Source organism: Pelodiscus sinensis, chromosome 2 (assembly GCF_049634645.1).
Source record: "Pelodiscus sinensis isolate JC-2024 chromosome 2, ASM4963464v1, whole genome shotgun sequence".
NCBI classification, from domain to species: domain Eukaryota; kingdom Metazoa; phylum Chordata; order Testudines; family Trionychidae; genus Pelodiscus; species Pelodiscus sinensis.
Window position 1 is genome coordinate 227341793 of NC_134712.1, and position 27394 is coordinate 227369186.

Here is a 27394-nt window from a genome sequence, read left to right on the forward strand (position 1 = left end):
TAGGACACCCTCCCATCATAAGCCACCACTATAAGAAGGCTGGGGACATGGACACACACACACACACACACACGCACAGAGCAGTGGTGCACACGGCACAAGGTCATGCCCACACTCTCAGGGCAGAATGTGCTCTCAGGGACAGCGCGGTTAGGTAGAGGACACTGAGCCCCTGCTAGGGGAGCCTGTTGGGATGGGAAGGAAGTGGAGGGGACTCCCATACACTTCCCTCCAACACCCTACCCCCACTCCTCCAGCAGGTAGGGATACAAATACTCTGAGGGACACTGCCATTCCTGGACCTGGTGTGTGCATAGCATGGAGGGAAGCCGAGCTGCCCCATCCCCCATCACTACCCTCAGGCTCCTGGCCTGGCTGGCACATTCCCATGCCTGCTTGTCCCCAGCATGGAGGTGGTGGGGGGGAAAGGAGTGAGGCCAAAGCAAGGAACTCTTTGATAGCAGGCTCAGCAGGGCCTGCATTGTTGCAGAGGGTGTCTTTGGTCATCTGAAAGGGAGGTTCTGTTGCCTGGCTGGACCTGGGCAATCAGAACATCCCCCAAGAGGTGGCTGTGTAATGTGTCCTCCACAACCTTTGTGAACATGGTCCCCACCTTGGATATTTCCTCTTGAGACGGATGTTTCAGAACCTCAGGCTGAAGGTGGAAAGGATTATTGGGGGTGCGGACCCTATGATGGACATCCTTGCTCCCAAGAGCCCTTCCACAGTTGTCCTCCCATTCATCACAATGATACAAATGAGCACTAAGATGTTGTGGCAAACCCCAACATCCATACCCCCTATGGCTAAAGGGGGGGGGGGGGAGGCATGGATACCATTACTTCATCCCCCATAAGGGGTATGAGCTAGCGAGGTAAGCAACTACTCAATTAGTTGACTACCCGATAAGGCTAGGCTTAAAAGCCAGTTCCCCCCAGCTCCATCTCTGTGGGGAGACAGGCAAGGCAGAGGCACAGCAGTCTAGGACCTGGCCTGATCCTGGACTGCTCGATACCAGTTACTGGCTGGGTCCTGGATAGCCAGATACTGGCTGAGTCCTGGATCTACCCCCACTGCTGCTCTGCATTTTAACTGTAATAAGAGCCCAGCAGCTCTTATTACATTTCAAATGCAGAGGTGGAGGTCTGAGACCTGGTTCCAGCTCACACTAGATCCCAGACCAACCCCTGCTGTGGCTCTGTAGTTTAAATGTAGTACATGAAAACTACATTTTAGCAGTCTAGGCACAGCCCCTGTTTATAGAAACCACTTACCATCCTGCACACCTGTGCTTCAGGCACCTATATTTTCTCCCTTCAGCCACCTGTCACCTGTGATCTTGACCAACAGCCTTCTTGAGATAAAGTATTTTATTTAGCAGTTATAACAAAGCATTAGAGAAAAATAAATTTTAAACAAAACACCTTTTAGGCATATTTAACCTTAGGTTTCACTATCAGCTAAGTTAGATAGACTTTCCATTTAAGTTACAGTAACAGAACAGAATGTATAGACCTTTAGCAAACCTACATCCTCCTGAGTCTCTGTGGCCCTCTATTTCTCTCATTTACACTGGTTTGGGTGCCTCCCACAAGAGCAAGCTGGTCATTGAAGCTACTTTCTCTGGCTCTGTCCTTTAGGACCCTCAAATGTAAGCTGTTACTAAGCAAAAGGGTCTCCTCTCCATATATATGATATCCACCCTGTCATGTGGTTCAATTTTTAGATACAAGAGGAGACAGTAAAAACACCTCAGATGAACTCTTGTTAACTTTATTGTGCACAGAATAGTAAAGGAAAGCAGTGCAGTTACACAGATCTATTTCAATACATGGGATAGTTAGCACAGACAGTATAGTAACACCTTTACCTAGAACAATGCACAAGCTACTCACTTATAAGAATATGAATATACATATACTTATTCCTTTGCATCACACACACACACACACACACACAGAGTTCCAATGCTGTTACCCTTATGATTATCAGACAGGAGGTCAAGGGCTCTTTCTTTCTCCACTTGCAGAGGCGTCCACAATGCATCGGGCAGTAGGAATTGGTTCACCTTCTTGTTGCAGTGAGTAAGATAGTGGGGACACCTTACTCAATCCCTCCCACTGATTAGATCTTCTACCCTTATATTTATAGCAAAGCGAGACTTGGTCGTTCTAGTAATATCTACCAATAAACTACATTTTGCATAAAATACCTATTATGCCAGTATCTAGATACATTTTGCAATGCCAAAATATTGCAAAAGCATTTCATTAATACTTTTTCTGGCTGTCTCTGGAATTTTTCTTTTATCAAAAAAATGGGATGTACTGGTTGAGCAGGTTGTTTCTGCTCTTTTTGGCCTGGTCTCACTGTCCTGTACAAGTTCTGCATAATTGGGCAGCACTCCTGACTTTCCCCTTTCTGACCTGGCCTGCGTGCGTACATATGTGTGTGCCCTGGCTCGAGTCAGACCTAGGGTGGTTTGTTAGAGATCCATACTTTGGACAAGGCCGGAACAAGGCCTAGCACTGAAGACATTGTTCTGGTCAAGGAAGGGCCGTCCAGGCTCCCCTACACACTCCAATATATGGTTCAGATAAACGATGCAGGTTGTTTGCAGAGCAGTTGTATTCATGTCTGTTCTGGGATATTAGAGACATGAAGTAGGTGAGGTAACTAAAAGCATATTTCTCATCAACGGAAGTTGATCCAATAAAACATATTACCTCACCTCACTACATAGGTGACAATATATAGGATAGTAATTACTAAAGAGTACCCCTACATTTGTACATCAAGGAATCCACGCACTGTTGTGCAATAAACAGTTACAGTTATTACTGAGTGGCATTCCTGTTAGAGAACAACTGCCTAAATAAATACACACCTAAAAATTTTCCCTAGGTTTTTTACATCTCTTCTTTTTCAAGTGTGATTCTACTTTGACTATTAGCTGTGTAAAAATGGCATAATGAGATTCTATATTTGAGTCAACTTTGTCAGCGTACAAGTAAAATGAAGGCTTTAGTAAATTTCAGGCCTGCAAAAAGCTACTAAAAACCCACAAGCTGTGTTATTTTTGGCTTGTGCATGAACACTGGATTCTGTAACTCAAATTACACCTGTGTAATGCAGCTACCTTCAAATTCCACAGAATTTGCCCCTGGAATTGGAACAAGCTGCAACACAAGAGAGCACTCTCTAAGTTGTACTGGACTGTTAGCACAGATTCAAATAAAAAATAGTACAAACATTGGTGTAGCTATAGTAGCTGATCTACATACAGAGAGGAGCAGATAGACAAAAGGTGGGGCAGAGGGGTTAAGCACAAAATCTATTTCAGAACTGTTTAAAAAGAAATTCTGTTATTCACAAAGGCTAAGGTTCTGTGCGCTGGTGAGCAGTGGATTCCATGGAAGCTACAGATCACCAGCACCTCTTAAAATTTGGCCCAGTGCAACAACCACAAGCCCATGTAAGGTCTTTCATAATCTTAGGCTTGGTCCACACTAGGACTTTACATTGAATTTAGCCATGTATGGTCGATTTTCTAAATGATGCATCCACACTACCAAGCCTATTGTGTCAACCTTAAGGGCTGCTGAAGTCAATGCTGTTACTCCTAATTTAATGTGAAGTAACACTATTTCCCATAGTCGAGTTTACAGTAGCATAGACACAGCGTTGGTGAAAGTTGAGGCTATTGGCCTCTGGGAGGCATCCTACAGTGCCCCACTCTGAACACTCTGGCCAGAACTTGCATCTCTACTGCTCTCTAGGGGTATGTCTACACTACAGCGCTATTTCAAATTAACTTATTTCGAATTAGTTAATTTGAAATAAGCTAAATCGAAATAATGCATCTAGACACAAAAACTAATTCAAAATAGCGTTTTTCTAATTCGAAATAGTGCGTCCATGTTGCGTAGACCTGAATCAAAGGTAAAGCTGGTCGTTACCAGTGCCAAAAGGGCATCAGGGTCGGACTTAGTGTGTGGGGCTGCTGTCTCAAGCTAGCCGAGGTCCACACCAACCCCGTGGTGGTGCATGAGCTCCTTGGGGCGAGCTGGGAAACACCGGCCCCCTGTGCATGCTGTTCGGCAGCTGCAGCCCAGCTGACAGGTGCAGGAGCCGGATGCCGGGGAAACCCTGAGCGTCAGGTCACGTCAGTGACGTCAGGATGCCCCCACCCGGAGGTCAGTGGGTGATGTCAGGGAGAGTGACGCCAACGGGGAATAAAAGGGGAGAAGGAGAGCTGAACGAGGGATGGAGGGAGAAGGAGAGTACTGGAGGAGAGTCTAGAGGAGGAGGCTGGGAAGGAGAGACGGGTGAGGAGAGCAGAAAGAGGGAGACAGAGCCAGGAGAGCCTGGAGATGAAAGGTGAAAAAGAGGAGCCCAGAGTAAGAAAGAGAAACCGGGCTTGAATCAGGGGAGGCAAGCCAGTGCAGGGAAGCACTGCTGAGGTCAGTGGGGTAGGAAGCAGCCCAGGGCAGGGCATACCAGGATTTGCCAGTGGGCTGGTAAGTTTCGGGGATCAACCCCACCAGCCGGACAGGACGCTGTGAGAGCCTGTTCTTAGGGCCCTGGGCTGGGGCCCGTGAGAGAGGGCGGACCCCTGACTGAGGAAAGAGGGGGAATTGTTATTCAGAACTCTCCCCGCACACCGGACAAGGGGGCATAGCAGGCATTGGACCTGCGTGCGCGAGCGGCACAGCTGAACTGAGAAGCATATGCAGGGGTGGGTGAAAGGACACCTTTGTATAATATTGAAAAGGAGAAATCCTGGCTTAGCTTTTTTTCGCTTTTTATTCTATTCTGAAGAAAGAATAATTTAAACGTTGCACACTGTGTCTGTATTTCTTCATTGGGGTTCCTAGCTCTGAGAGCCCATGGTTTTTTCTAAGCTAAGAACAACTTGTACAAACATCTTCACCTCCTCTCTCCTACTTTTATCAGCTTCCATTTCAATATTCCCAATGTATCTCTGATAGCAGAACTTTAAAAAGCCTGTCCCCCTCTCCCCACACACAGAATAATATGTACCTAAAATAGCATAATGCAACTGAATTTGTTAGGATGTAATCTGTTTCCTGAATGCTCTACAATCCTATTGTAATTAAATTGCAGCCACTAAAGAAAAGTCAAGCATGTTAGGAGTATAGAGTATCTATACTTTAAAAAGGCCTTATCCATGCCATTTGGCCAGAGGTTATGCACTAATAAGAGGCAAAAACACTCTAAGGGTATGTCTATACAGCAAAGTTATTTCTAAATAACAGCTGTTATTTCGAAATAACTTTCCTAGTGTCTACACAAGCCAACCACTATTTCAAAATTAAATCAAAATAGCGGAGCGCTTATTTCGAATTTGATAAACCTCATTCTACGAGGAATAACACCAAATTCGAAATAGCTATTTCGAAATAAGTGCTGTGTAGACACTTATTTTGAAATAGGGAGACTCCAGCCTTCCCAGGGTGACCTGATGGCCACCCAGCCTCAACCAAGAACACTCTTCTCCCTCCCCCCTCCCTGGAGCCCTTAAAGGGGTAGACTCAGGCCACAGTGCCTGTACCAGCTCCAAGCCTGCCAGCCCAGAGCCAGCAGTCACTGCCCCGACCCAAGTTCATGAAAATACGTGTATTTTATTGACATCAGGAAGGAGAGTTAGGGAGGGGTAAGTAGAAGGACGTGAGGGAGGAATGAGGCACAGGCCTCCAGTGGGGCAAACCAGGGAGGCTGTTAGTGCTCCTCAGGGTAGAAGCTCTCATGCAGGGCCTCCTGGATACTGACAGCCCCCCGATAGACCTCCCGGATGGCAGTCTGCAGGAAGTGCAGCCAGGCACGCAGCAATGCATCCAAGAGAAGCACCAGAGTGCCTAGGGGCAGCTCTGGCTCCATATTGCAGAGTGCTGTGGTGTCCCGAGTGAGGGCAACCAGAGCATGCAGAGACAAAATACTTTGCTGTCCCTCAGTGAGGTAGACAAGCAAGCAGGGAAACCTGAGAACTGGCTGTCCCTTTAAGCACAGACCTCAGGCAGCAGCCCCACACAGTAAGTCCTGTCCTGGTGCCCTGCTAGAACTGGTTCCGGCCAGCCTTAAATGCACTCAGGGTGGACATGCTATTTCGAAATAGCAAAATGCTGTTTCAAAATGCATTTTATGCATAGACACTTTATTTCAAAATGAGCTATTTCAAAATAACACCGTAGTGTAGAGATACCCTAACAGAGCAGACATAAGGCCATACTCTGCCCTCCATCTGTGCTTCGGAACTGTCCACTAATTTCAGCTGAGTTTCAGTTAGCAGCATATGACCATTTAAATTGTATTCCCATTGTGTTGAGATATTGGGATAATAAATGTATTTGCTTGCATTTGGTAGCCAATCATTGGCTTTTAAAAAAAAAAAAATGTTATCAGCACAAGTATTTCAATTTTGTCTGTACTAGCTGATGTTGTACATAAATTGTAAAATTAAACTAAAGTTTTAATTGCTTAAGCATGGTAATAGGAAATACTGCTTATTGCATATGATATAGTTATTTTATTGACAAACTGCCTCTCACTCACTCCTTCCAAATGACATGGGAAATACAAGAGGTATGAAGCTGCCATTTGAGTTCTCTGTAACCAGAGCTTTCATGATACAAGTTCTTTTTCCACCTGAAATTCTTTATGTCTAAGTAAAACAACTACATGCCAAGCTAGGACAGAAGTCCTTGCTGTACTTATCTAGAGACTAAGAAAAATCTAAGGTTGTGATGTCAGTAACAAACATGACATAGTAATCAATACTCAGCAGGATCAGACAGGGTAAGCAGATCAAACATGTGGATGGATAGACAGAAGCTCAGACTCAGTCAAAAATATCTGCAGTAATTTGTGAAGTAAAATAAAAACAAGAATGCAGGATTTTACCTCATTAGAGTTACAGTACCAAACAATAGCAGAATCCCTAATAGTGGCTAGTTTTGTATTTTTCAAGAGACTAGCAGAAATGGTACTTGAACAAATTGTTTATTAGCTCAGCCATCCTATCCCCATGAGACTTTTTTTAAAAGCAGCACTGTACATAGGGGAATCAGGAGGATGCAAAAACTGAATATAGACTAATTAACTAGAGACAATGTGCAGTAACAAACCCTTTACTCTTACATCTGAGGGATTCATTGTTTGTGTTACCCTTACTTATCAGGCAGTGTATAACTGCAGTCTTTTAAATGTATAGAACCTGTATGAAAGATTTTACTGCCAGGCACATCTAAGAACAAACCTAGTGCTACAATATGTTACTGTGCAGGGCAATATAAAAGATTTAATACATACTAGAAATAGAAAACAGGATTAGAATTGAGATTTCTGCCATTTTCTCTTCTTTGCCCTTCTAAACTAGGTTTTTAATCACTTTCAAAAGAAAACTTCAAAACTAGAGAACCATCTTTAATATTATTTTCTTAATGTGCATTTAGAACTCTCCCACCCATATTCTTCAAAATTCTTTGGAGTCTATAATACATGAATAATAGACATTTTACACAAGTGAATCCAAAATAAAGTCTTCAGGTTGTTTTGTCTTTTGCCCTCAGAGAAGATGATCCCAGTAGACAGACAGCTTCTACAAAGTTAAGTAAAAAATTGTCACTGCAACAAGTTGTATGAAGATTCTACAGTGATAAGAACTATCACAATAAGTTAGGCCATGTATGGTCAAGATTTCTAAAGACTCAGAATTTCCCATTAGAATACCACTTGGTATAAAAGTGATGGAAGCTGTTTTCTCCCAGTATGCAAGTTTACAGTTGCCACACACTTTATAAGGAAATGGCCAACTGAAATTTTAGAAATTCAGTTTTGAGAGTTCTTTTTAACTAGTATTAAAAGGGGAAAAATACTTACTTTTAACATATATTGATGTAAATGACTAAGTGTTCATGTTCCATTTATTTTAGAAGGAGTGTAGGTGGGCCTTAAAGCAACACAAAAATGCATAGAGCCTCTGGATACCATCTTTATAAAATTAAATATTGAGTTTGAATTATGGGCAAATTTCAGATAGACAGCAGACCCTAAAAAAGAAGAATTTGTTAACAGATTTCTGTTTGGCTAGCAACCACTAAAAACAATTAATCATCATGATCTTGACTCAGCCAAAAGGAGCCCAAAGTATTTTGTCCATATTCAGCATTTACCTCATTTTATAGCATCCCTTTCTTCTTCCCAGGGCTCAGTGACAATGTTCCCCAGGTAAGAGAGAACTGGACTGAATTTCTTTCAGAAGTCACAAACAAGTCTTCTTGCCATTGCTAGAGGTGTGACTGAAGAGAGACAAAAGTGCTTTTTCTTTTCAGATTTAAGGAATAGTAATAAATCTCAATGAAACTCAGCAGTGAACATTCAGGGCTTGAATAGTACATCAAAAAATTATTTCCTTGACTAACAACTGTAAGGGCAAGTAAACATCATGCCAAACCTAGTGCAAAATCTGACCTCTATTTTCCTAAAATCTATTTACAGAGTGTATAATTTTTCATAGGTGTTGTAAAGATAGTTATAGGAATTTTTTTAGCAAAACTGCACCTTTATTTATCTTTATTGTACATTATTTTCCATGATGTTAAAATGTGCTAAAACATATAAAAAAATAAGGTAGAGTCCTTTCTCAGATAAATGCTCATCATAGTGTTCTGTGGCTAACCTTATTTCTGAGCAAGAGGCATTGTGATTGTGGTGAGTCCAAGCGTTTGGGTATTTCAGGACACATTGCTTTTCAGTTCTGCAGCTTTGTTTAAATTCCCCACTTCCTTCTTCAGGACATTTAGCAGCATTCTAGAACTATCCAAAATCTTCATATAAGCAGCTTCAGTTTCTGCAAGGATTTTATCAAGCTCGTTCCGTGAGGCTGTCTTTTGGGTCAAAGTTTCACAGACACACTCCAGTTGCTCATTCAGGATTTGGATTTCATGCTGGAGTTTATTTTTTTCCACTTCCGCTTCCTTGATCTGTTTGTTCAGTTCTTCTCTTTGCAGGCATAAGTCTTCCATGAATTTCACCAGCTCATTATTGTAACCCTGCAGAACCGCTCCCTGCTGAGTCATCCTCCAGGCTCCACCCTCTAAGTGGACTCTGCCACTGCTTTGAGTTTTCTCTCAGCAACACCCTTCAGCACTTTTATTTAAAAAAGAAAAACAAAATAAAAACGCTTGTAGCTGGGCTTTTGTGAGCAACCCTATGCTAACAAACCAGTACAAACATAGCCATGATAGAACACTCTGCTTAAAAGAAAAAACACATCATCTCCTCAGACTTAAGTTTTACAGCCCCAAAGATACAATTTCTGTGGTGTTCCCAGGCTTTTCCAATCTAGAGAATAAATGACTAGGGCCAGAATTCAAGGTCCCAGAATTTCCATTTATTTGCTGAGTGCTTAAATGAGTGTCTTTTAATAATTATTGGATGTTTACATTAAATGAAGTCCAACCCTTCATTACAACAAAACTATCACAAACCAGTTTTCATTGTAGCTGCCTATTTATCAGACATGCATGACTTTCTTGGAAAAAAACCTAACTCCTTTTGGGCTCAAAATTTCAGTGTTTGATCACTGATATAAAACTACTCTACAAATATGGTCTTTTCTATTGAGAATAGAAATGTAGGGATTGTTACTAGAAATACTCAAAGTCAAGGATAAAGAAAGGTATTTTCTCCATATGATACTTAAGCATAAGTACCATCTCCACTCTCAGTACCTCCCAGGTCTGCCTATAGTGAATCAATTCAGTACTCTATTTTCAAATGCATATATGAGCAGGGCTTAGAAGGAGATTTAGCATTTCGATTAGAGAAGCATGTTTTGTGAACTTGCCCGCCTCTGGAGAGCTGCTTTTCTTCGCTCTCCTCAGGACACAGGGAGCAGTTTGGATAAGAGCACTCTGCAGTGAAGGATGCACATTGTCTACACGGAAGAGCTTGGTAGGGCCACCGAGACTGGAGCTGGTGCGAGTGCCAGGGATACCCCAACATTCACTGCTCTCTACCCTCTTGCTACTAAGTGTAGGCCAAAAAGCAAAACAAAAAACCCACCACCAAACACAACTGGAGACGCTAGAGAGAAAAAAAAACCTGCCGGAGACGCTAGAAACAGCTCTGAGAGCTACAAAAAGCCTGAGAGGAAACCCCACAGGAGCGGCTCTTCTTATTGCTACCCAACTCCCACAGCAACTATGGCGGTGATAACTAAGGCACATGCCTAACACAGATAGGAACAAAGCTCCGGCTTTCGAGTCTTAGGACTTACACATCCACTGGGGCTGCTACGAGACAAACAAGCACCGCAAAGGGCAGCGCATGGGACACACTCACAACCCAAGCAGCCAGCTGCGAGCCTCCCACAGGGTCGTTTTAACCTCTTCTCTGCCGCGCTTTCTCTCCGAACACAGGACGTATATAAGCTGCTTCCTAGGCTTGAGGCGGACCCTTTCCAGCCTCCCTTTTCTCAATCCGGCTTGGAGAAGCCCCTCTCTCTTGCTATTGCCCCTGCTGTGTCCGACCTGGCCAAAGAGCCTCCGCCGGCAGCCGGCAGAGCTACTAACTGGTAAGCAGCGCTCTCACCCCAGGCTGTCGGTAGCAGCGCGGAGCACGCCTCTCAAGAGCTTGCCATGCCCCGCAAGAGGAGAGGGGCTCTTAACCAATGAGCCAGCCCGGCGCTCCGACCAGCTGCTTTCCCCGAGCGCTCCAACCGGCAGTGGTCGCAGAGCTGGGGGGAGGGGGGGTGAAGGGTCACGGAAAACCCCGAAACTTTCCGAATACAGAGGAACGTTCTACGGCGATAGCCGATGTTTTCCCGGGGCTGGTTGCGGACTAGCGGAGGGCTGGTGGCGGAAAGAGCCGATGTTGCCCGAAGGGGGAAGATTAAGGGCGTTGGACTTGGCGAAAAGAGCCGATGTTTCCCGAAGGCACGGCCGCCCTAGAGCAGAGGGGACTGAGTGGGAGGAGTGTGCCGAAAACAGCCGAAAACACCCGACGTGAACCGAACACGGCGTCGCCCGAGTTTCCCGGATGTAGTTGGAGGAGCGGCGGCGGCTGTGGGCGCAGCGGGGGGAGGAGGCAGCGGCAGCGGAGTCTGAGCTCCTCAGTGTCTCAGAGTGTGCGGGGCCGAGCTGTGGCGTGTCCCCTTCCGCTGTGCGGAGCGGAGATGGGCCCGTGAGCGCTGCTCCCAGCTGAGCTGCCTGAGCCGCCCCCTCCCTCCCTCCCCTTCCCTGTCCCGGTCGGTGGTGAGGCGGAGCGCTGCCTCCCCCTCCTCCCCCCTCGGCGCCTGTGGCCCGGCCGCGGCCGTCCCCTCCTGGTCCCCTCACATTCACACACACAGGCCGGGCATTGATGGTAATGTATGCGAGGAAACAGCAGAGACTCAGTGATGGGTAAATCCCCCTCCTTCCTCCCCGCCACCCGCGGGGGGCTCCCCCAGACCCTCCGCCATGTTTGTGGTACCCCTCCCCCTCGGCGGCCGGTAACGGTTGTTCGCTAACGTCTCTTTCTCTCTCTCTTCCAGCTGTCACGACCGCAGGGGGGACTCCCAGCCCTACCAGGTACTTGCAGCGCCGGCCGCTAGGCCTAGGAGGAGGAGCGGGGGAGAGAGCGGAGGGGGGAGCTACTCCAGCGCAGGCTTCGTCCGCCGACACAGGCCGCGGTGCAGCCACTTCCCTGTCTCCTCCCCTCACAAGCCCCTTAGTCCTGGGGAGGAGGGCGCTTACATGTGAGGGGCGCGAGGTCCCAGTTACCTCTGCGCCGCCCGGGACAGAGGCAGAGAAGTGAGGCGAGGCCTAGCGCGGTCTTGTGTAGAGTTCGGCCTTCAGTGCCGGGAGGGGGGGGGGCGGGAGAATGAGTCAGTATCCAATTAGTGAAAAATAGATAGTAAAATTTGTTCTCTAAAGGCCCCTTTGGAAAGCACCTCCTGCTCCCCAAATCCCTGCTTGGGACTGTGACCTGAGCAGGGCACCCTATAGGCACCAGATTACTGGGGCTACAGGCTGCACTCAGAAATCTGCATCAAAATCCTTGTGCCAACTAAGAAAGTACTTTGAGAGGCATAATGTACTCCCTCTCCTTGTGCACATGGAAACCCAGTTCTTGGGGAGCAGTGGGTATTGCACTGTGTATTTTGAGGACACTTATCACCATGAGTAGTATAGTGGAGTATTGTGCTCTCTTGAGTGTACACATTTGAGGGGCTGTTATGAAATTTCTAGGCATGTGGCAGGCTGCTTGTGAAACAGTGTGACAACTGAAAGTTGTCAGTGACAGTTCACCTAAATGTAAACATTCCCCCATCCTGAAGTTTGCATTATGAAAGCAAATGGGTGAAAGATGTTGATCATGCTGCTTCCAATGTGTACATTTTCCAGAATGAACACAAAGTAAGCTTCCCGCTACACCCCGCACACCTGCTTATTCAGTCTCATTTTAAATACTATCTTAGTTCTTGTGCTCAAATAAAGTTTGTTATGGAAATTCAAGGTGGTGGGTGAGCTTAGGTGTCTTGATGAAATTTGTAGTGTGTACACTGTGGTTCAAGCAGAATTTGTAATCTGTTTTTATTCAGTTACTTATTAAACACCTGAATATTTTGTCCTCCCCAAAATGAAGAAAGCAGTCTGTGTAGTGCTGAATGTATGTAACACAAGATGAATAAGAATTCAAGGAATTGCAGTTTAATTCTAATACCCTATTATAGGAGATATTCCACACTGAAACCACAGTAGGAAAATTAGGTAAAAAAGCTAAATTAGAATTTTTTACTTTATATATATAATTAACATAGGAAAGCCTTATTCTACTTGTGTTCCTAAAGTGCTAATATGTGGCTTAAATATTCACTGAAGTGAAAATTTTTACTTATCTTGAAAAATTAGATTTTCTGTTAGTTGGAAGTGATGTTAACTGCTACAAAAATTAAATTAATTTAAAATGTATTTTCTTGCAGACTCTTAAATACTCATCAAAGAGTCACCCCAGTGGTGGTGATCACCGTCATGACAAGATGCGAGACACCGCAGATCCTTCACCACCAAATAAAATGTTGCGACGGTCTGATAGCCCTGAAAACAAATATAGTGACAGCACAGGGCACAGTAAAGCAAAAAGTGTGCATACTCACAGAGTTAGAGAGAGGGATGGAGGTGAGTTGTTTCTAATCATTTTTATTTAAGCAGTAATCTGATTTAAATTTTATTGAAATAATAAGTAAAACAGTTACAAGTGACATGTCTTACACAATGGTGAGAAGACTGTGCACTGGTACTCAGTTCCACCAGAGGTCATTGCCTTGAGTCTTTTATATTAAACTGATTCTTTTTTTCTTCCAAAAAATAGTAGATGTCAACAAAGACACCAAGAGATTAAAGCAATTAATTTTTTTTGGTATTGGTGCATTTTTAAGGTGACTTCTAAAGGTGCTGGAAAGAGTAGTTTATGAGAACATCTTAATTGGATTACATTTTAGATGTTTCCATAAGCAAAATACATTTTTATTCTTCCATTGGTTTTGAAGCATCAGAGTTCCAGCTGCTGATAGTGTGTCATCTGTTCAATTATTTAATTATTCATAATGTGTTCGTGCATAAGGAAATGTCCACAGATTAACTTGGATTAATATTTTTGATGTGCTGTTCATCTAAATGTTACATTTCCAAATATGATATATGCCTGATAAGCTTCTGTTCTGCAGTGCCATTTAATTTCTAGTTCTAGTTACTTGCTCTCGAAGGCCCTGATCCTTCAAACACTTAACACTTTTATTTTCCTTAACTTTTTACTGCTCTGAGGAGTTCAACTGATTTCCATGAAACTTACCATAGGAAAAGTAAGCACATGTGTAAATGTTTGAAGGGTCATTACAGAAGCATTTGGAAGGGAAGGAGTGGGAAGCTGAGTATTGAATACATTTTCTCTGTAAAATAGGAGAAGTAAATTGAAGTTTTCAAGTCCACCTGAACTGAATGGTTGGTGATGCAGGGTTTTATTGCATACAGTGGTGTTGGGGGATAATGTAGTGGATAATGTAGTGTAGATATTGGAATATCTAGAGGCAACAGAAGGTTACTTCTCCATTTCCTCCTCTTTCCCCTTTCCTTCATAGAGTGAAAAATTCAGTGTATTTTGATAATGGTGACATGTTCAGAGTGGTTTTAGTAGGTGTAACAAGTAGTCTTAAATGTTTGCATAAGTGAATGCAAGCCCTTTTAAATAAAGTTTAAATGACAAAAAGTGAAATAGATTGAAGTGATTGTTACACTCTAAGTATTCTTTACATAGTTAGAAATCATGTCTTCCTTACATTTCATAAACATAATATAATTGTTTCACTCAATGTTAAATTGTCAGTAACAGAAATTGTATAGAACAAATGGGCAGAGCCTACTTACGCTCTGGAATAGTTACACAAAAGTTTAAACTGCATGCATTTTAATTAATGATACCATTAAGAAGAATGGCATACTCATACTATTTTTATGAATTGGAATGAGCTGTTTGGACACAACTGGAACTTCTTGACTAGGTGTTGATATATCTATGTCCATAATGCCCAGTACATATAAAGGGCTACCTGATTTTAAACACAGGTTAGTGTGTTCTATAGTTGCACTAAACTATACTGTTGATTGTTCCAGTATGTGACTAACTGTATCCATGCTGAAGTAGTTACCTCAGTACTCCCCCTGTATCTCCAATTTCAGGGTTACAGAAAACTTACATAACATAATTTGTTGAAATGCACAGATATTTTTAAGTTAGTTTAAAATAAACCTTTACTTAAATGCTAATAAGACCTAAGACTATTAACTGAAGTAAAATTTGTAATATTTTCTCTTATTTAAATGTGCTTAATCTTTGGCTTTTTCTTAGTTTGGACAGTGAAAATAGATTAGTTTCACTTTTGTATTTATTCATTTTCTAGTCAGTTTCATTATCATGGTGTAGGAATGTTTGAATTGGAACTACTGCAAAGGAATGATTACATTTAAACAAAATAGCAGAAAGAAAAAATCATGGCAGTATTTCACTTAAGTTTTGTGTTTAAAAAAAGTGCACCACACCATGCTTGAGTGTTAAACACTCAGCTAGAAGTCTAAAATCACATATTGCTCTACTTTTAAAGTTAATGTTAAAAGTCAATTTTTCAGTTTTTCAGTCTCCTGGTTCCCATTCTTCTTAAGGTCATCTGTTTTGCTCAAAGTGGTGCAGTGTGCTGATGTTTCAAATGTATTCAGTCCTGAATCTGTTCCAGTATTCTGTGGTAAAGCAAAATTGACCTAACTTTATACAGGGCTCACCTATACGCAGAGTATTTTGTTTTGTACTATTATAATGTGCATTGGTTAAGAGATTAATATAGCTAAAGTGGAACAGCTATAATACCACTTTAGTAGATTAGTATGGATATAGTTATACATACATAAAAGCACTATTGATATAGCTTATTCTTGAAATAAGTGGTATGGATATAAACATCTTTGTACTGGTTAGGGATGTAAAAAGTAATAAGGAACTGTGTAACTGCTTAAAATCTTAGCGGTTACTTAGTTACGCACGCTGCAGGCTCTGAAATATTAAGCTAAGCTTTATACTGCAGAGCTTGCAGCGAAGCCTCCCTGGGAGTGGGGCTGCCAGCCCGGCTCCCAGGGACGCATCTTAACTGCCCTGCCTCAGCGAAGCTGCCTCCCTGGAGCCAGCTAAGTTCAACCGATAACATTAACCGATAAGCCTCATCACTTAAACTCTTAACCGTAGTACTGATATATAACTACATGTGCAATAGGATGTTATACCATTGTAACTATATTGGTTTCTAAATACAATTAATAGTGATATCAAAAGATCCCCAAACTGTGGATATGCCCTGTGTGTTGGGATAGTACAAGTAAAGCATGTTTTTATATTGGGTTGAGTAGTCAGTCTCTCTTTGTCCATGGAATGAACTTTACCAGGTTTATTGTAGGTTTTTGACACATTCTCTCCTCTTACTGCCCAAGGAAAGTCAACATAGATATGTTAAGACATATCAAACTAAACATGCAGCATAAAAATTTGGCTGCACTACCACTGGTAGAGGAGGCGATGTGAGTGTGGATTCAGTAGTTTACAAAAAAAATCATTGGCATGTGACCGAGTTAAAGCAAATATTCACAACTGTGTTTAGCAAAATTATTACCTTGTGTTTGTGTTCTTACTAGAGATGTTAAGTTTAGATTAATTGGCTAATCAAAGAGCTAATCAAAGAGTCAATGCAATTTGTATCAACTATTCGATTAGTCAATAAGGGTGCCTCCTCCTTTAAAGTGTAGCAACAGCCCTAGGGGACAGGGCTAGCGGGGGACTCAAGCTTTGAGGCTCCACGTGAGGTTTCAAAGTGGCAGATCCCAGGCTCCACATGACGCTGTAGTTTTGAAGCACCCCCATCTCTTCCTCCCCTTGCTGATGGAGGCAGCAATCGGAGGGAGGGGGAGAAGTGACTAGTGTGTCGACTAGTCATTCACATCCCTAGTTCCCACATATTGGAAGCATAATCCTTGTCCTGAAGAGCTTAAATTCTAAGGAGACAATCAATGCACAAAGTAACTGTGCCATACAGATCCAAAATGTATTATTTGTTGACCAGTTTCTTGTAGAAATCACAGATGTGGGTTTATGTATCAGTTCCAGGGGAGGAATCCATGCTTAGGAACAGCCACCCTGAGGGAAGTGAGCAACTAAAACTAGCATTGTTGGCAGGGGAGAGATAGCCATGAAGAGGCTTTAAGGTGAGGAGAAGAAACGTGAATTTGACTTAGTGGAAAAGGGGAAATCAGTGGATGGATTCAAAATGTTTTCTAGGGGAGAGGCAGACTAAATGTCAAGGCAAGTGATCCTAGCAGTGGTGTTTTCAGAACACTGAATGGAGAGAGAAGAATTTCAGAGAACCTAAATGAAACCTGGTAAGTACTTCAGATATGGGAATGGTAAAAGAGCTGAACTTAAAATAGAGGGGAAAAAAGTTGCAATATTTGAATACATCTTTTAGGTCAAGGGAGGCATTGTGAAAAATCACTTCAGGTTTATGCTTGGGAAACAGGGAGTGTGGTGGTATTGTTGTCAGGGATGGAAATGTAAGGAGGCAGAAATAGTTTAGACAGAGTTCTGTTTTGGCCATGCATACTCCAGATCTATCTAAAAGCAGGTATTAGTTGATATGTAATGATTTTAGGCATCCTGCTGTATCTTAAGTTTATGAGGATCTGTGAAAATCTATATGTTTTTTGTCATATTCTTAAAATACAGGTAAAGTGCTTACTTAAATTAATACTGTTCAAATTGTATTATTTTACACTGCATCAAACATTTGAGATCATGAGCTACATTTTCCCCTTCATAGGCTGATTCCATTGATCTAGTCTAGATATCAAAACTTAACTATTCCCAATCAACTAAAGTTAATGTTGTTGATTACTGTTAGTGACTTGTGAACAACAGAATGGAAGAATATTAGGTATAAGAAATTATGAATCTGAATTTTAGAATGTATTCAGTAATATAAAAAGCCACTTCTACCACTCCCTAATCCCTACTGAATGGCGTGGCTTGACAATACCCATTATAGCTAAAATGGAATATTTTACAACAGGAGTTTCTACATGGATTTGTGGAGCTTTTTCTGAAGAGTTGGTATGTCACAGGCTTCGGGCTTGCCTTGTCTACCAAGATTCCTGGATATTAATTGCAAAAAATAGACTACATTTCTATTGATATGTTTGGAAACGAGTTAGCTTGCTGCCTTGGGGGCCATTGCTATGATGGAAAGGAAGTGGACATTCACCATCAAAGAAAATGAAAAATCTGGCTGTAGGCAGACAAATGAAACCTGACAGCCTCAAAGCATATATTCAGGGGGGTGCGGAAATAGGGCAAAAATAGTGTTAAATATGCTTAATACACTAAAAGCAGTTAGTGTTAGAGACCTATTTTTTCAGCTACAATGGAAGCAGTGCCTTCAAGATACTGCTTATTCACAGATGGGAAGGAAGCAGACGTCTGCGTGATTATCAGTGAGAGGATGGTTGGTCTAGGAAACACTTTGGAAGACTGTAAATTCTCTTAGCCTTCAGATGATACAAAAATTTAATTTCGGATTCCAGCAATTCTTGAGGTATCTTTTGCTAGGAGAATGTGGAAGATTGGTGCCCTTTGCACCACAGGTGGGGGGCACTCTAGCCTGGTCAGAACTGTCCCCTCCTGCTGCGGGCCCAGCCTGGCTGTAGCTGCATTGTACCACTGGCAGGGGATTGTTCCTCCCTGGCTGGGTCTACCGCTCCTTGCCCATGGGACCCTATTTAAATGGATTACAATTTTAACAAAATATTTAATTGGTTAACTGATTAAATGGGATTTTACATCCCCACTCTTAACATATTTGATGACTAAGTTGTCTCTTGAGTCATCTTTTCTGAAGACTAATACCCATTTTTCTAAGCGTTTTTGTCACTTTTGTTACTTTTCTATAGACCAGTTTATCCATATCTCTGTTAGACTATGGAGCCCAAAAATAGACACTATACTCCAACTGAGACTTCACCACCCTTTAGTGGAGCGGAACATCAGCTACTTCCTGTGTCTTACTGTTAATACAACCCAGTATATTCGTCTTTTTCATATCTGCATCACATTTTTTCTCATTTAGAGATCCATTATAACTTCCATATTTTCTGCAGCATTATTTCCTAGCCAACTGTTCCCCTTTTTGTACTTATGTATTTGATGTATTTTCTTTTGTAAGTGTAGCACTTTGTACTTGCTTTTACTGAATTTTTATCATTTTGATTTCAGACCAACTATCTGAATTTGTCAAAGTAATTTTGAGTTTTAATTCTGCCCTCCAGTTATTGCAGCTCCTCTCAGATTGATGCCATCTGCAAATGGTATAAACTCTCCCCTCCACTTTCCAGCTGCGTCTAGACTGGCATGATTTGGCGGAAATACTTTTAACAGAAAAGTTTTTCCGTTAAAAGTATTTCTGCAAAAGCGTGTCTAGATTGGCACGGATGCTTTTGTGCAAAAAGTGCTTTTGCGCAAAAGCATCCGTGGCCAGTCTAGACGCGATTTTGCGCAAGAAAGCCCCGATCGCCATTGTAGCCATCGGGTCTTTTTTGCGCAAAACAATTCTTCCCTGTCTACATTGGCCCTCTTGCGCAGGTATTCTTGCGCAAGAGGGCTTTTTCCTGAGCGGGAGCGTGAAAGTATCTGCGCAAGAAGCACTGATTTTGTACATTTGTGCTCTTGCGCAAATTCAAGCAGCCAGTGTAGACAGCTGGCAAGCTTGCCAGTCTAAACGCACCCTCCAAGTAATGAAGGCAAATGAATAGTACAGGTTGAACCTCTCTAGTCTGGCACCCTTAGGACCTGACAGATGCCAAACCGAAGAATTTGCCAAATCACAGGAGATCAATTGAGATCAATATTGTCTAGCACATTACCAACATTTTCACTGATTGCTGAGCTCTTAGAAGACATTTAAGGGTAAAGTAGAGCTAAGTAAAAGCACAGAACATAGGGAGCCAGGACTGATGGTGGTAAACAAACTTTATGGGACTGCATTCAACTTGGCCACCTGTGTAGGTGGACATCCAGCTAACTAAAATCTTTCCAGACTATGGATGGTGCTGAATTAGAGAGGTTCAACCTGTACCACAACACCCATGACTGACTCTTACAGGAGCCAACTAGATTGGCCCTCCCAGATTGACAGGTGAACCGTTGGTAACTATTCTTTGACTATGGCCTTTCAGCCACTTTAGCACCCACGTGTTCCTGCTAGTACTTTGCCTCCCTACTTTGCTTATGACAATGCTATATACGATTTAAAAGATTTACTGAAATCTAGGTTTCCCCCGTCTTTACTTTACCGGTAACCCTGTCAGAAAAAACAAATAGTTTGGCATGATTTGTTTTTGGCAAATACATGTTGTCTTTTAGCACCAAGAAGATAAAAAGATAATAATTTACTGATTGATGTTTTATACCAGTATCTTTCCAGGTATTGATGTTAGGTTGATCTCTTTGATTCACTTTTTAAATTAAGTATTGTTTGCGCCCTTCTCCAGTCCTCCATGAGTTATCAAAATAATCACTAATATTTCTGAGATTGCTGTAGCTAGTTCATAAAATATCCTACAGTGAATTTCATCAGGGCATGAGAACTTGACTACATTTAACTTCTCTAAATATTTTTAACCTGTTCTTTCCCTCCTAGCATCCCTAAGTAAGTTTCATTGTGGATATGTTATATCAGTGGAGGGCAACCTGAGGCCCATGAATCCCCTTTGTCTCCCTCCCACATGTGCTTCTTGCACACTGGGACAATGGAGCCTCAGACTTTCTACTCCTCCCCTTTTCTCTCAGCACTTTTGGAATGCCACGAATTGCCTTATTTGCACACTCTCCCAGCTCCTCCCCTTTCTTCCCAGAGTTTGAAAAGCTGCAAACAGCTGATTGGCAATGCTCCATTTCTGGGCGGGAATGGGGAGGAGTTGGGACAGAGTACAAATCAGCAGATTCGAGATGCTCTGAAAGTTCTGGAAGGGAGAGAAAGGAGTAGGAAGTGTGGGCTCCAGTGCACAAGAAGAGCATGAGGGAGGGCGAGACAGGGAGTCCGCAGGCTATAGATCAAGACCCAATGGAGCCTGGGCTATTATGGCATACTCACTGTCCTTGGTTGCCCATCACTGTCTTATCTAGCCTGTCAATTTTCCCATTTGCGGTGTCTTTCACGTAACAGGGAGAGACGTTTTTGAAATCAGAAAAATGTGACACTAAAACCACAGTCAGACGATAGTCTTGAAACTACATTTTTTAAAAATTACTTGTTTTGAAGTTCATTGTCTTTAAAAAGCAGTTGTAAAGCTATGATATTAAATAGCAAGTGATTACATGAAGGTAAATATGTCTCCAACTGTATTTTCTCAAATCCACTTTTGAAGTTAATGCAGAGTATCCATAGTAGTATTTTTAATGCTTTTAATAAGTTTTATACCTTTTGAGAAAGGAAAGTAGTCTATTAATACTGCCTGTAAACAGGTCTTGTTAAATTTGCTTGTCAGAGATATTTACCAAAGCATTCCCTGATGGGTTTTCTCCCGTATTGTTTTATTTTCCCTTCCATTCTCTTTGCTCTCATCATTTATCTGTCTAATCTTTAAATCATCAAATACATTTTCAGGTATATCTCCTATTATTAAAACTATGCAAAGCTAAGAGGGAGCATATCATGTGTTTGTCTCTTTATTGGTGGCAGCTATGGCCAAAAGAGAAGCTGATTTTACTGAAGTATGAGGGATCACTTTTCTTACAAGTTTCACAAGCATCTACTGGGGAAAAGTTCCAGTATTAGAGTATAGAGGATAACTTTATGTGCATGCGTGTGTTTCCTTATTCTGCTAAAATAGCATTTTGGTGGGGAAAGAACCAATCAGTACCAATGCAGAGTCTCAGCACTCTGATATTTGGAACTTATGTTTAGGCAGTAGTAAAGTATTTTTTTTTAAATGTTGATTTACCTAAATAAAGGTCTTTAAAAAGAGTACACTCTCAAGGGACAGCTGTGTTTTATTTTTACGGAGGCAGGATTGATGATCTCATTTTCTTGTTCATTGTGTCACTGGGAGAAATGGTACACTACAATTTCAGCATTTTTGCTAATGTTGCAGATGAAGGTTTGCCATCCCCAAAGTGGGTATTCTACTGGGAGAATATCATAGAAGTATGTTCTTGTTTTGGTAACATGTCTTCGCTCTATTCTAAAAACCAAGTGTATATTTTAATAAATCAGCATTTGTATAAAACAAAACAGTTTAAGATCTTAAAATTTCAGCTTCCAAATCACATAGCTTGATTTGTAAGGCAAATCTTGCTACCTCCTTCCCCTTCGTTTTTTGGTTAGGGAAAACAAGTGTTTTGATTATTTACTTTGGAGGTTGTAAAATGTAGTTTTGGTTGCACTGTTAGTTGAGCTGTTCTATAATTGCATTTTGCAAAGATTCTGTAGTTTAGAAACAGTAGTTACATTTCTGCAGTGTGCAAAACGAAATCCATTTGTCAATGGGAAAAGATCCAGGAAGGATAAAACAGAAGAGAAAATATGTGGCAATTTTTGCTCTAAAATACATATCTGTTCACACTTGCTCCAGAAGCTTAGTGTGACTGATCCCCAGACGAATAAGACTATTTCTGACTGAGATGGCTATTTGAGGGGCTTTCAGTGCGCAACTCTGGCCTGCTGGTTCTGTCTCTTTACTCTGCCGAACATCTGCATTCTTCACCTACCTAGTGGCTAGATATGTTGAGAACTTCAGGATGCTTATTGTTACTCCGTTCATGTTAGCAGTATCAAAATAGTTCTGATGATTGACAGTGCTGATTTGTGAAAGCTTTTTAAAAATCTGAACTTAAAATCTTTAGATTGTTTTAAAGTTGCATTGACCTTGAACAGAAGGATTTAGGCTTTTCACAAGTGTATTTTTGTTGCATATGTGATTATGCTGTAGAATATTTATATATGGTACCCTTATACCAAAATAATTATGGAAATTATTGTTAAATTTTTTGGGTTGCAGTTCAGTTTACAGGCATTTTGTGGTAAAGTTTTGAATGACATTTTTATTTTACTAAAATTTTTAAAAAATTGGCAAGATCTAACTGAGTTGACAAAAGCCAGCAAGTTGAGTTCATTTTGCTTTTTTTCTAATGGGTTACAAAATGCTTCTGAAACAGAAGAATTTTCTTTGCATGTTTTCACCTGTTCTAAAATGGGAACCATGGTAGGCTAAATGAATTTAAATGTGAAATTTTGCTGTACCAAACTACTTTGAGGTGTCCTGCACTGTAATACTAACTTTAAAACTTAATGCACTTCAGCTTATTGAATTATAGCAGATTCCTTAACTTTGAACAATAAAATTACCGTGGAAAGCGGAGAAATGTTTCCTTTCTCCAGTGTAAGAGCAGTGCAGAAACCTCTTTATTGATAGTACCTTTTGTTTGTGCTATAGAGAGGTCAACATAAGGCAGCTTAAGTCAACCTAATTATGTCCATGTATACATCACAGCCTTGCTCTCACTGATGTAAGTTTCCTATTACACTGACATAAGCCCTAGACCTCTCCTGGTGTTGGAGTGTGCAGTGAGGGCAACACAGTGTCCATGTAAATACTTAAGCTGTTGACTGCCATTCTTGCCAATTTCATGGCTCCATGCAGAGCTGCACCACCAGTTCAGATCCTGCCTATCCCTTCCTCCCGGCTCTTAGACTGATTCAGTTTGGGAACATATATTTTTTCAATCTAAGAGGCATTAATGATTGGAACTAGGGATGTTAACAGGTAGCCAGGTAAACAGTTACCCACTAAGCATCACTGTGCGAGCAGCTAGGCCATTGCTCCAGCTCCACCAGACCCCTGCTCAGGCCTGCCAGCTCCCAGCCCATGCGGAGGTGCCAGGGGCAACCACAGCAGCCTCTGTGTGGAGGCTAGGGGCTGTGCTGGTGGCTGGGAGCAGCTAGTCTGGAGAAACCTTTGCCTGTGGTGGGAGCTGCTCCAGCCCAACCCCAGCGGGTGGGAGGGTCACTCCAACCCTGCTAAAACAGCTCCCCACCATGCCCGATTAATCTGTTAAATGCAGTATTAGCACTACATTTAACCATTTAACCAATTAAACAGGATTTTACATCCCTCATTGGAACAGTTTATCAAGGGTAGTGATGAATTCCATCACTGACAATTTTAGATCAAGACTGGATATTTTTCTAAAAGGTATTCCACAGAACATCCCCAAAATATTCTTAGAGCCTCTGTTACAAAGGAGGTTGCAGTAGATGAACCCAATGATTCCTTCTGGCCTTGGAATCTATGGTGTTTCAAGACTCAGTTTTGTAGTAAGATTTTGTAACTATCATCTGTATTTGATCATCTCATCTGTCAAAGATACTTAGTTTTAGGGCGAAGTAGTAGGGTAGAAGAATGTGTGAATCAAAATTATAACTTAATCCATTTATTTTCCTCACAGTTTAATCTAATTACTACTTTCAAGGCCTTAGGATGTCATTGTTTTGGATATTTAAATGGCAATTCTGCTTTGAAAAGTGATCCTGTAGAAATGATTATGACTACGAAATTTACCTAGTTTATAAGTAAAATTCACCTGCTGTTAATACTTGCACATTTCTGTTCGAGATTATTAGGCTTTCACAGAAGAATCTTCAAGCACTTGTATGCCCGTATCACAGTAATATGTGAACATGCCACAGTCATTAATGGGTAATGTGTGAAACGTTAATGGACAACCTGTGTAATAGAAATAACACCTTCCTTTCCATTTTATAGAAGAGGAACTGAGGTTTTCAATAGATAAATGACTTACCTGCAGGGTCACATAAGTCTGTGGCAGAGTCCCTGGCAACAAATGGCAGAATTGATCCCATATCTCCAGAGTCACAGTCCAGTGACTTAAGAACTAGACTCTCTTCCCTCCCACAGATGTAATTGAAAATACATTTATATATGCCAAATTGTCTTATTGGTGAAGTATGAAATGGAACAAATGGTTGTCAGATAGCTGGGTAAATGTTTTCTTCCTCTAAGTTGCCAGCAATCCAATCTTAAATTTAAAAAAAAGGAACAAATCTTTCATGGAGTTACTGGCGCAATGGCTTTGGAACATTGTTTACCGCTTGAAAACTAAAAATGCACTTTAGACCAAAATCACACTGGTATATCATCAGACCATGTCTCTGAAGCAGCATACCAAAGAGAAAAAGGAAGGTGTGAACATGAGAACATGATTATAGGAAAGTAATAGCTATTGATGGATGTCTTTAAAAAGAGCAAATTCTAAGTACTAATTAAATGAGTTCCATGTAATTTGCTTTGTTAGCAGTATTTAAAGTGAAATTCTTCCTACTTGTCCAAATCAGTGCTGAACAAAAAGTGTTCATCTAAATTTTACTAAAATGATACTTTTGAGATTGGCATCATGAAAAGAATCTACTGTGGTTTTATAATTTCTGATCAAAATACTCTTGATGTTGCTCCTTCAAGGGCACTACTACAGAAATTTTTTTCATAAAAGTAATAAGAAATATGTTTGTTCAACTGAGTGTTTACAAGGTTATGGATTATAAATTTTGATTTGAATCAAAATCTGGTTTCAGTGCAGTTAATCTCCAATATCTGAGCTCTATAATAACTAAAGTTAATAGTTTTGTTTTTTTCATAAAACAACCTCTTTGGATTTTTCACTAACCAAAACAGATGTTTTTTTTGACTGCTGTAATAGTCAGGGCTTGACAAACCCTGGCGAGAGCCACTTGCCAGCCCCGTACTGTGCATGCGCAAGACCAGCACTGAGCATGCGCAAAGCGCTGGTGAATGGGGCTCACGGAGCAACCGACTGAAATCTTCTCACCATGGGCGAGTAGAGTCAGTGGTTTGTGGAGCCCTGGTAATAGTCATATTTTTGGTTAAGACAGGCTGTTCATTTTTGAAGGAAAAATGTTGGACTTTGAATAAAATAGTCAGGAAAATTGAAGTATTTTAATTTTCTAGTAGTTCTCCCCCTTTACAGACTACTGTACCTCTTGCAGGAGTCTGGTATGTCTTGTGTATCACAAGTTTCACCTCACATAAAAACTTACAAGAATCAGACATGAAAGTACAAAACTGTCACAACACAGTGTTACTGAAAAATTGCATACTTTCTTGTGTTACTATTTTTAAAAGAAAGCAATTGGAATATGCACTTTGTGTTTGAGTCCTGTTTTTCACATGTGAGCCTTGTCTGAAGTAGGGATGTTAAATTTAGATTAATCATCTAATTGAACAGTTGATGCAGTTTGCATTGACTATTTGATTAGTTGATAAGGCCTCTGCCTTGGAAGTGTAGTAACAACCCCAGTATGTCTGTATTTATATATCACCTTGGAAATCTCTGAGAGATAAGGTGAAAATACTGAATTTTTTGAAGTGACTGGTCAGTTTTTTGGGTGACCAATTTGAGACAAATTTAAGGTACCTCATTTTTCAGAAAATGGGCACCCACCTCTGAAAAGTAGGTTAATGTTGTCTTATATTGGATACCAAAAATCGCTAGTTGCTCTGAAAATTTAAGGCAATACCTATAATCTTAAACTTATTTTTCAGCATTTTCTTAGTTATTCCCTAATTCATTTGGGTTTATGCAAAAAGCCATATTCTTTACAAAATGGAAATGCACTACCAGTTGAGGAAACACAATTTTGTGTCAGATTTAACAAAAGATGCTTCTATTGGCTGCCTACTAATTTTTAAAATTAGATACTTCTGTTTGCATTTGTCTTCATCTATTCAAGAATTCATCCATAAAATGCATTCCTTTTCAAAATGTGTCAAGTTTTGATCTAGCAACACGTTTGATTATATTATTTTTGGAAATCTGGTTTTTATGTTTGATAAAGCAAATTTATTTCATATACTCTTCTGCATTACTATACCTTGAAGCTTTAATTTCTAAACATTTTTTTTGTCAGGCCTCGTCTGTACTAGGAAGTTAGGTCAGTGTAATTACTTCACTCTTTAGTAGTATAGTTGAATTGATTTAACCTCTGGAACAGGCTGCACTCAGGCAACAAGAGAATTCTCCTGTGGACCTAGCTACTGCCTCTGAGAGGTGAACTGCTATGTCCGTAAGAGAAGCCTTCCTCTTTAGCCTCTTCACTGAAGTACTACATTGATGCAGCTTTAGGTTTCCAATGTAAACTAGCTCTTACTAATGTATTGGGATCGTTTAAGTATTGTGTTGGAGAGATAATTAAAGTAGCTCAAAAATTGGAAAGGTTGTAGAAAGAAGGATGTATTAAACATACGAAAGCAAATAATGGCCTCAACTTTTCAACTTCTGTAGTTTGCTGTGCTGTAGTTAAGGAAAGCTGACCAATCAGTTTTTAGTACCAATCGAGTTAGATTCTCTTATTCCACAGACAAATAGGGAATCGGAGCCTCATAAATTAGCAGTTTTATTACACTTTCATTTTTTTCTTTCATTTAAATGATATGTTTGTATGAGGAGAGCATTGTATTTTCTTGAGCAAAAATTTACATTTTTTTTTTATTTGCATCTACCTGATAGGAGTAAAGCTTAATTAAAGCTTGACATGACTACAGAATTAATCTGGACTCTTACTAGGGTTTGTCACTCACCCTGTTCCTTGTTGACACACACAACCTCTGACCTAAGTTTGATGCTTTAAAATTAGGTTAGCTTGTCTGTCTTGGAGTATAGGCTAAACTTGCATTGATAAACTGCCCATTTTGCAGTGAGCAAGAAGGCTAGGCTG

The 27394-nt window shown here is 41.1% G+C and overlaps 1 protein-coding gene and 1 long non-coding RNA gene across 5 annotated transcripts in view; one reads left to right on the forward strand and one right to left on the reverse strand.

Moving 5' to 3' along the window:
* Positions 1–6859: 6859 nt before the first annotated feature.
* LOC102459566 (uncharacterized) lies at positions 6860–8757 on the reverse strand. 2 transcript variants are annotated; one of them, XR_012902086.1, is made up of 3 exons: positions 8193–8757; positions 7900–8069; positions 6860–7618 (listed from the first exon to the last, which is right to left on the reverse strand). It is a non-coding gene; the product is annotated as an uncharacterized LOC102459566 (long non-coding RNA). The 2 variants fall into 2 exon arrangements; XR_001368403.3 differs by having other exon boundaries at positions 7900–8757.
* Positions 8758–11001: 2244 nt separating this feature from the next.
* Positions 11002–27394, forward strand: part of WAC (WW domain containing adaptor with coiled-coil) — a 92016-nt gene continuing 75623 nt past the window's right edge. Inside the window, exons 1-3 of one of the 3 annotated variants that reach the window (XM_075922588.1) lie at positions 11002–11423; positions 11555–11591; positions 12986–13181. In XM_075922588.1, the coding sequence (XP_075778703.1) occupies positions 11383–11423; positions 11555–11591; positions 12986–13181 (274 nt within the window). In that variant the 5' untranslated portion in view covers positions 11002–11382. The remainder of the gene's footprint in view (positions 11424–11554; positions 11592–12985; positions 13182–27394) is intronic. The other 2 variants (XM_006124779.4, XM_006124776.4) reach the window with 2 other exon arrangements.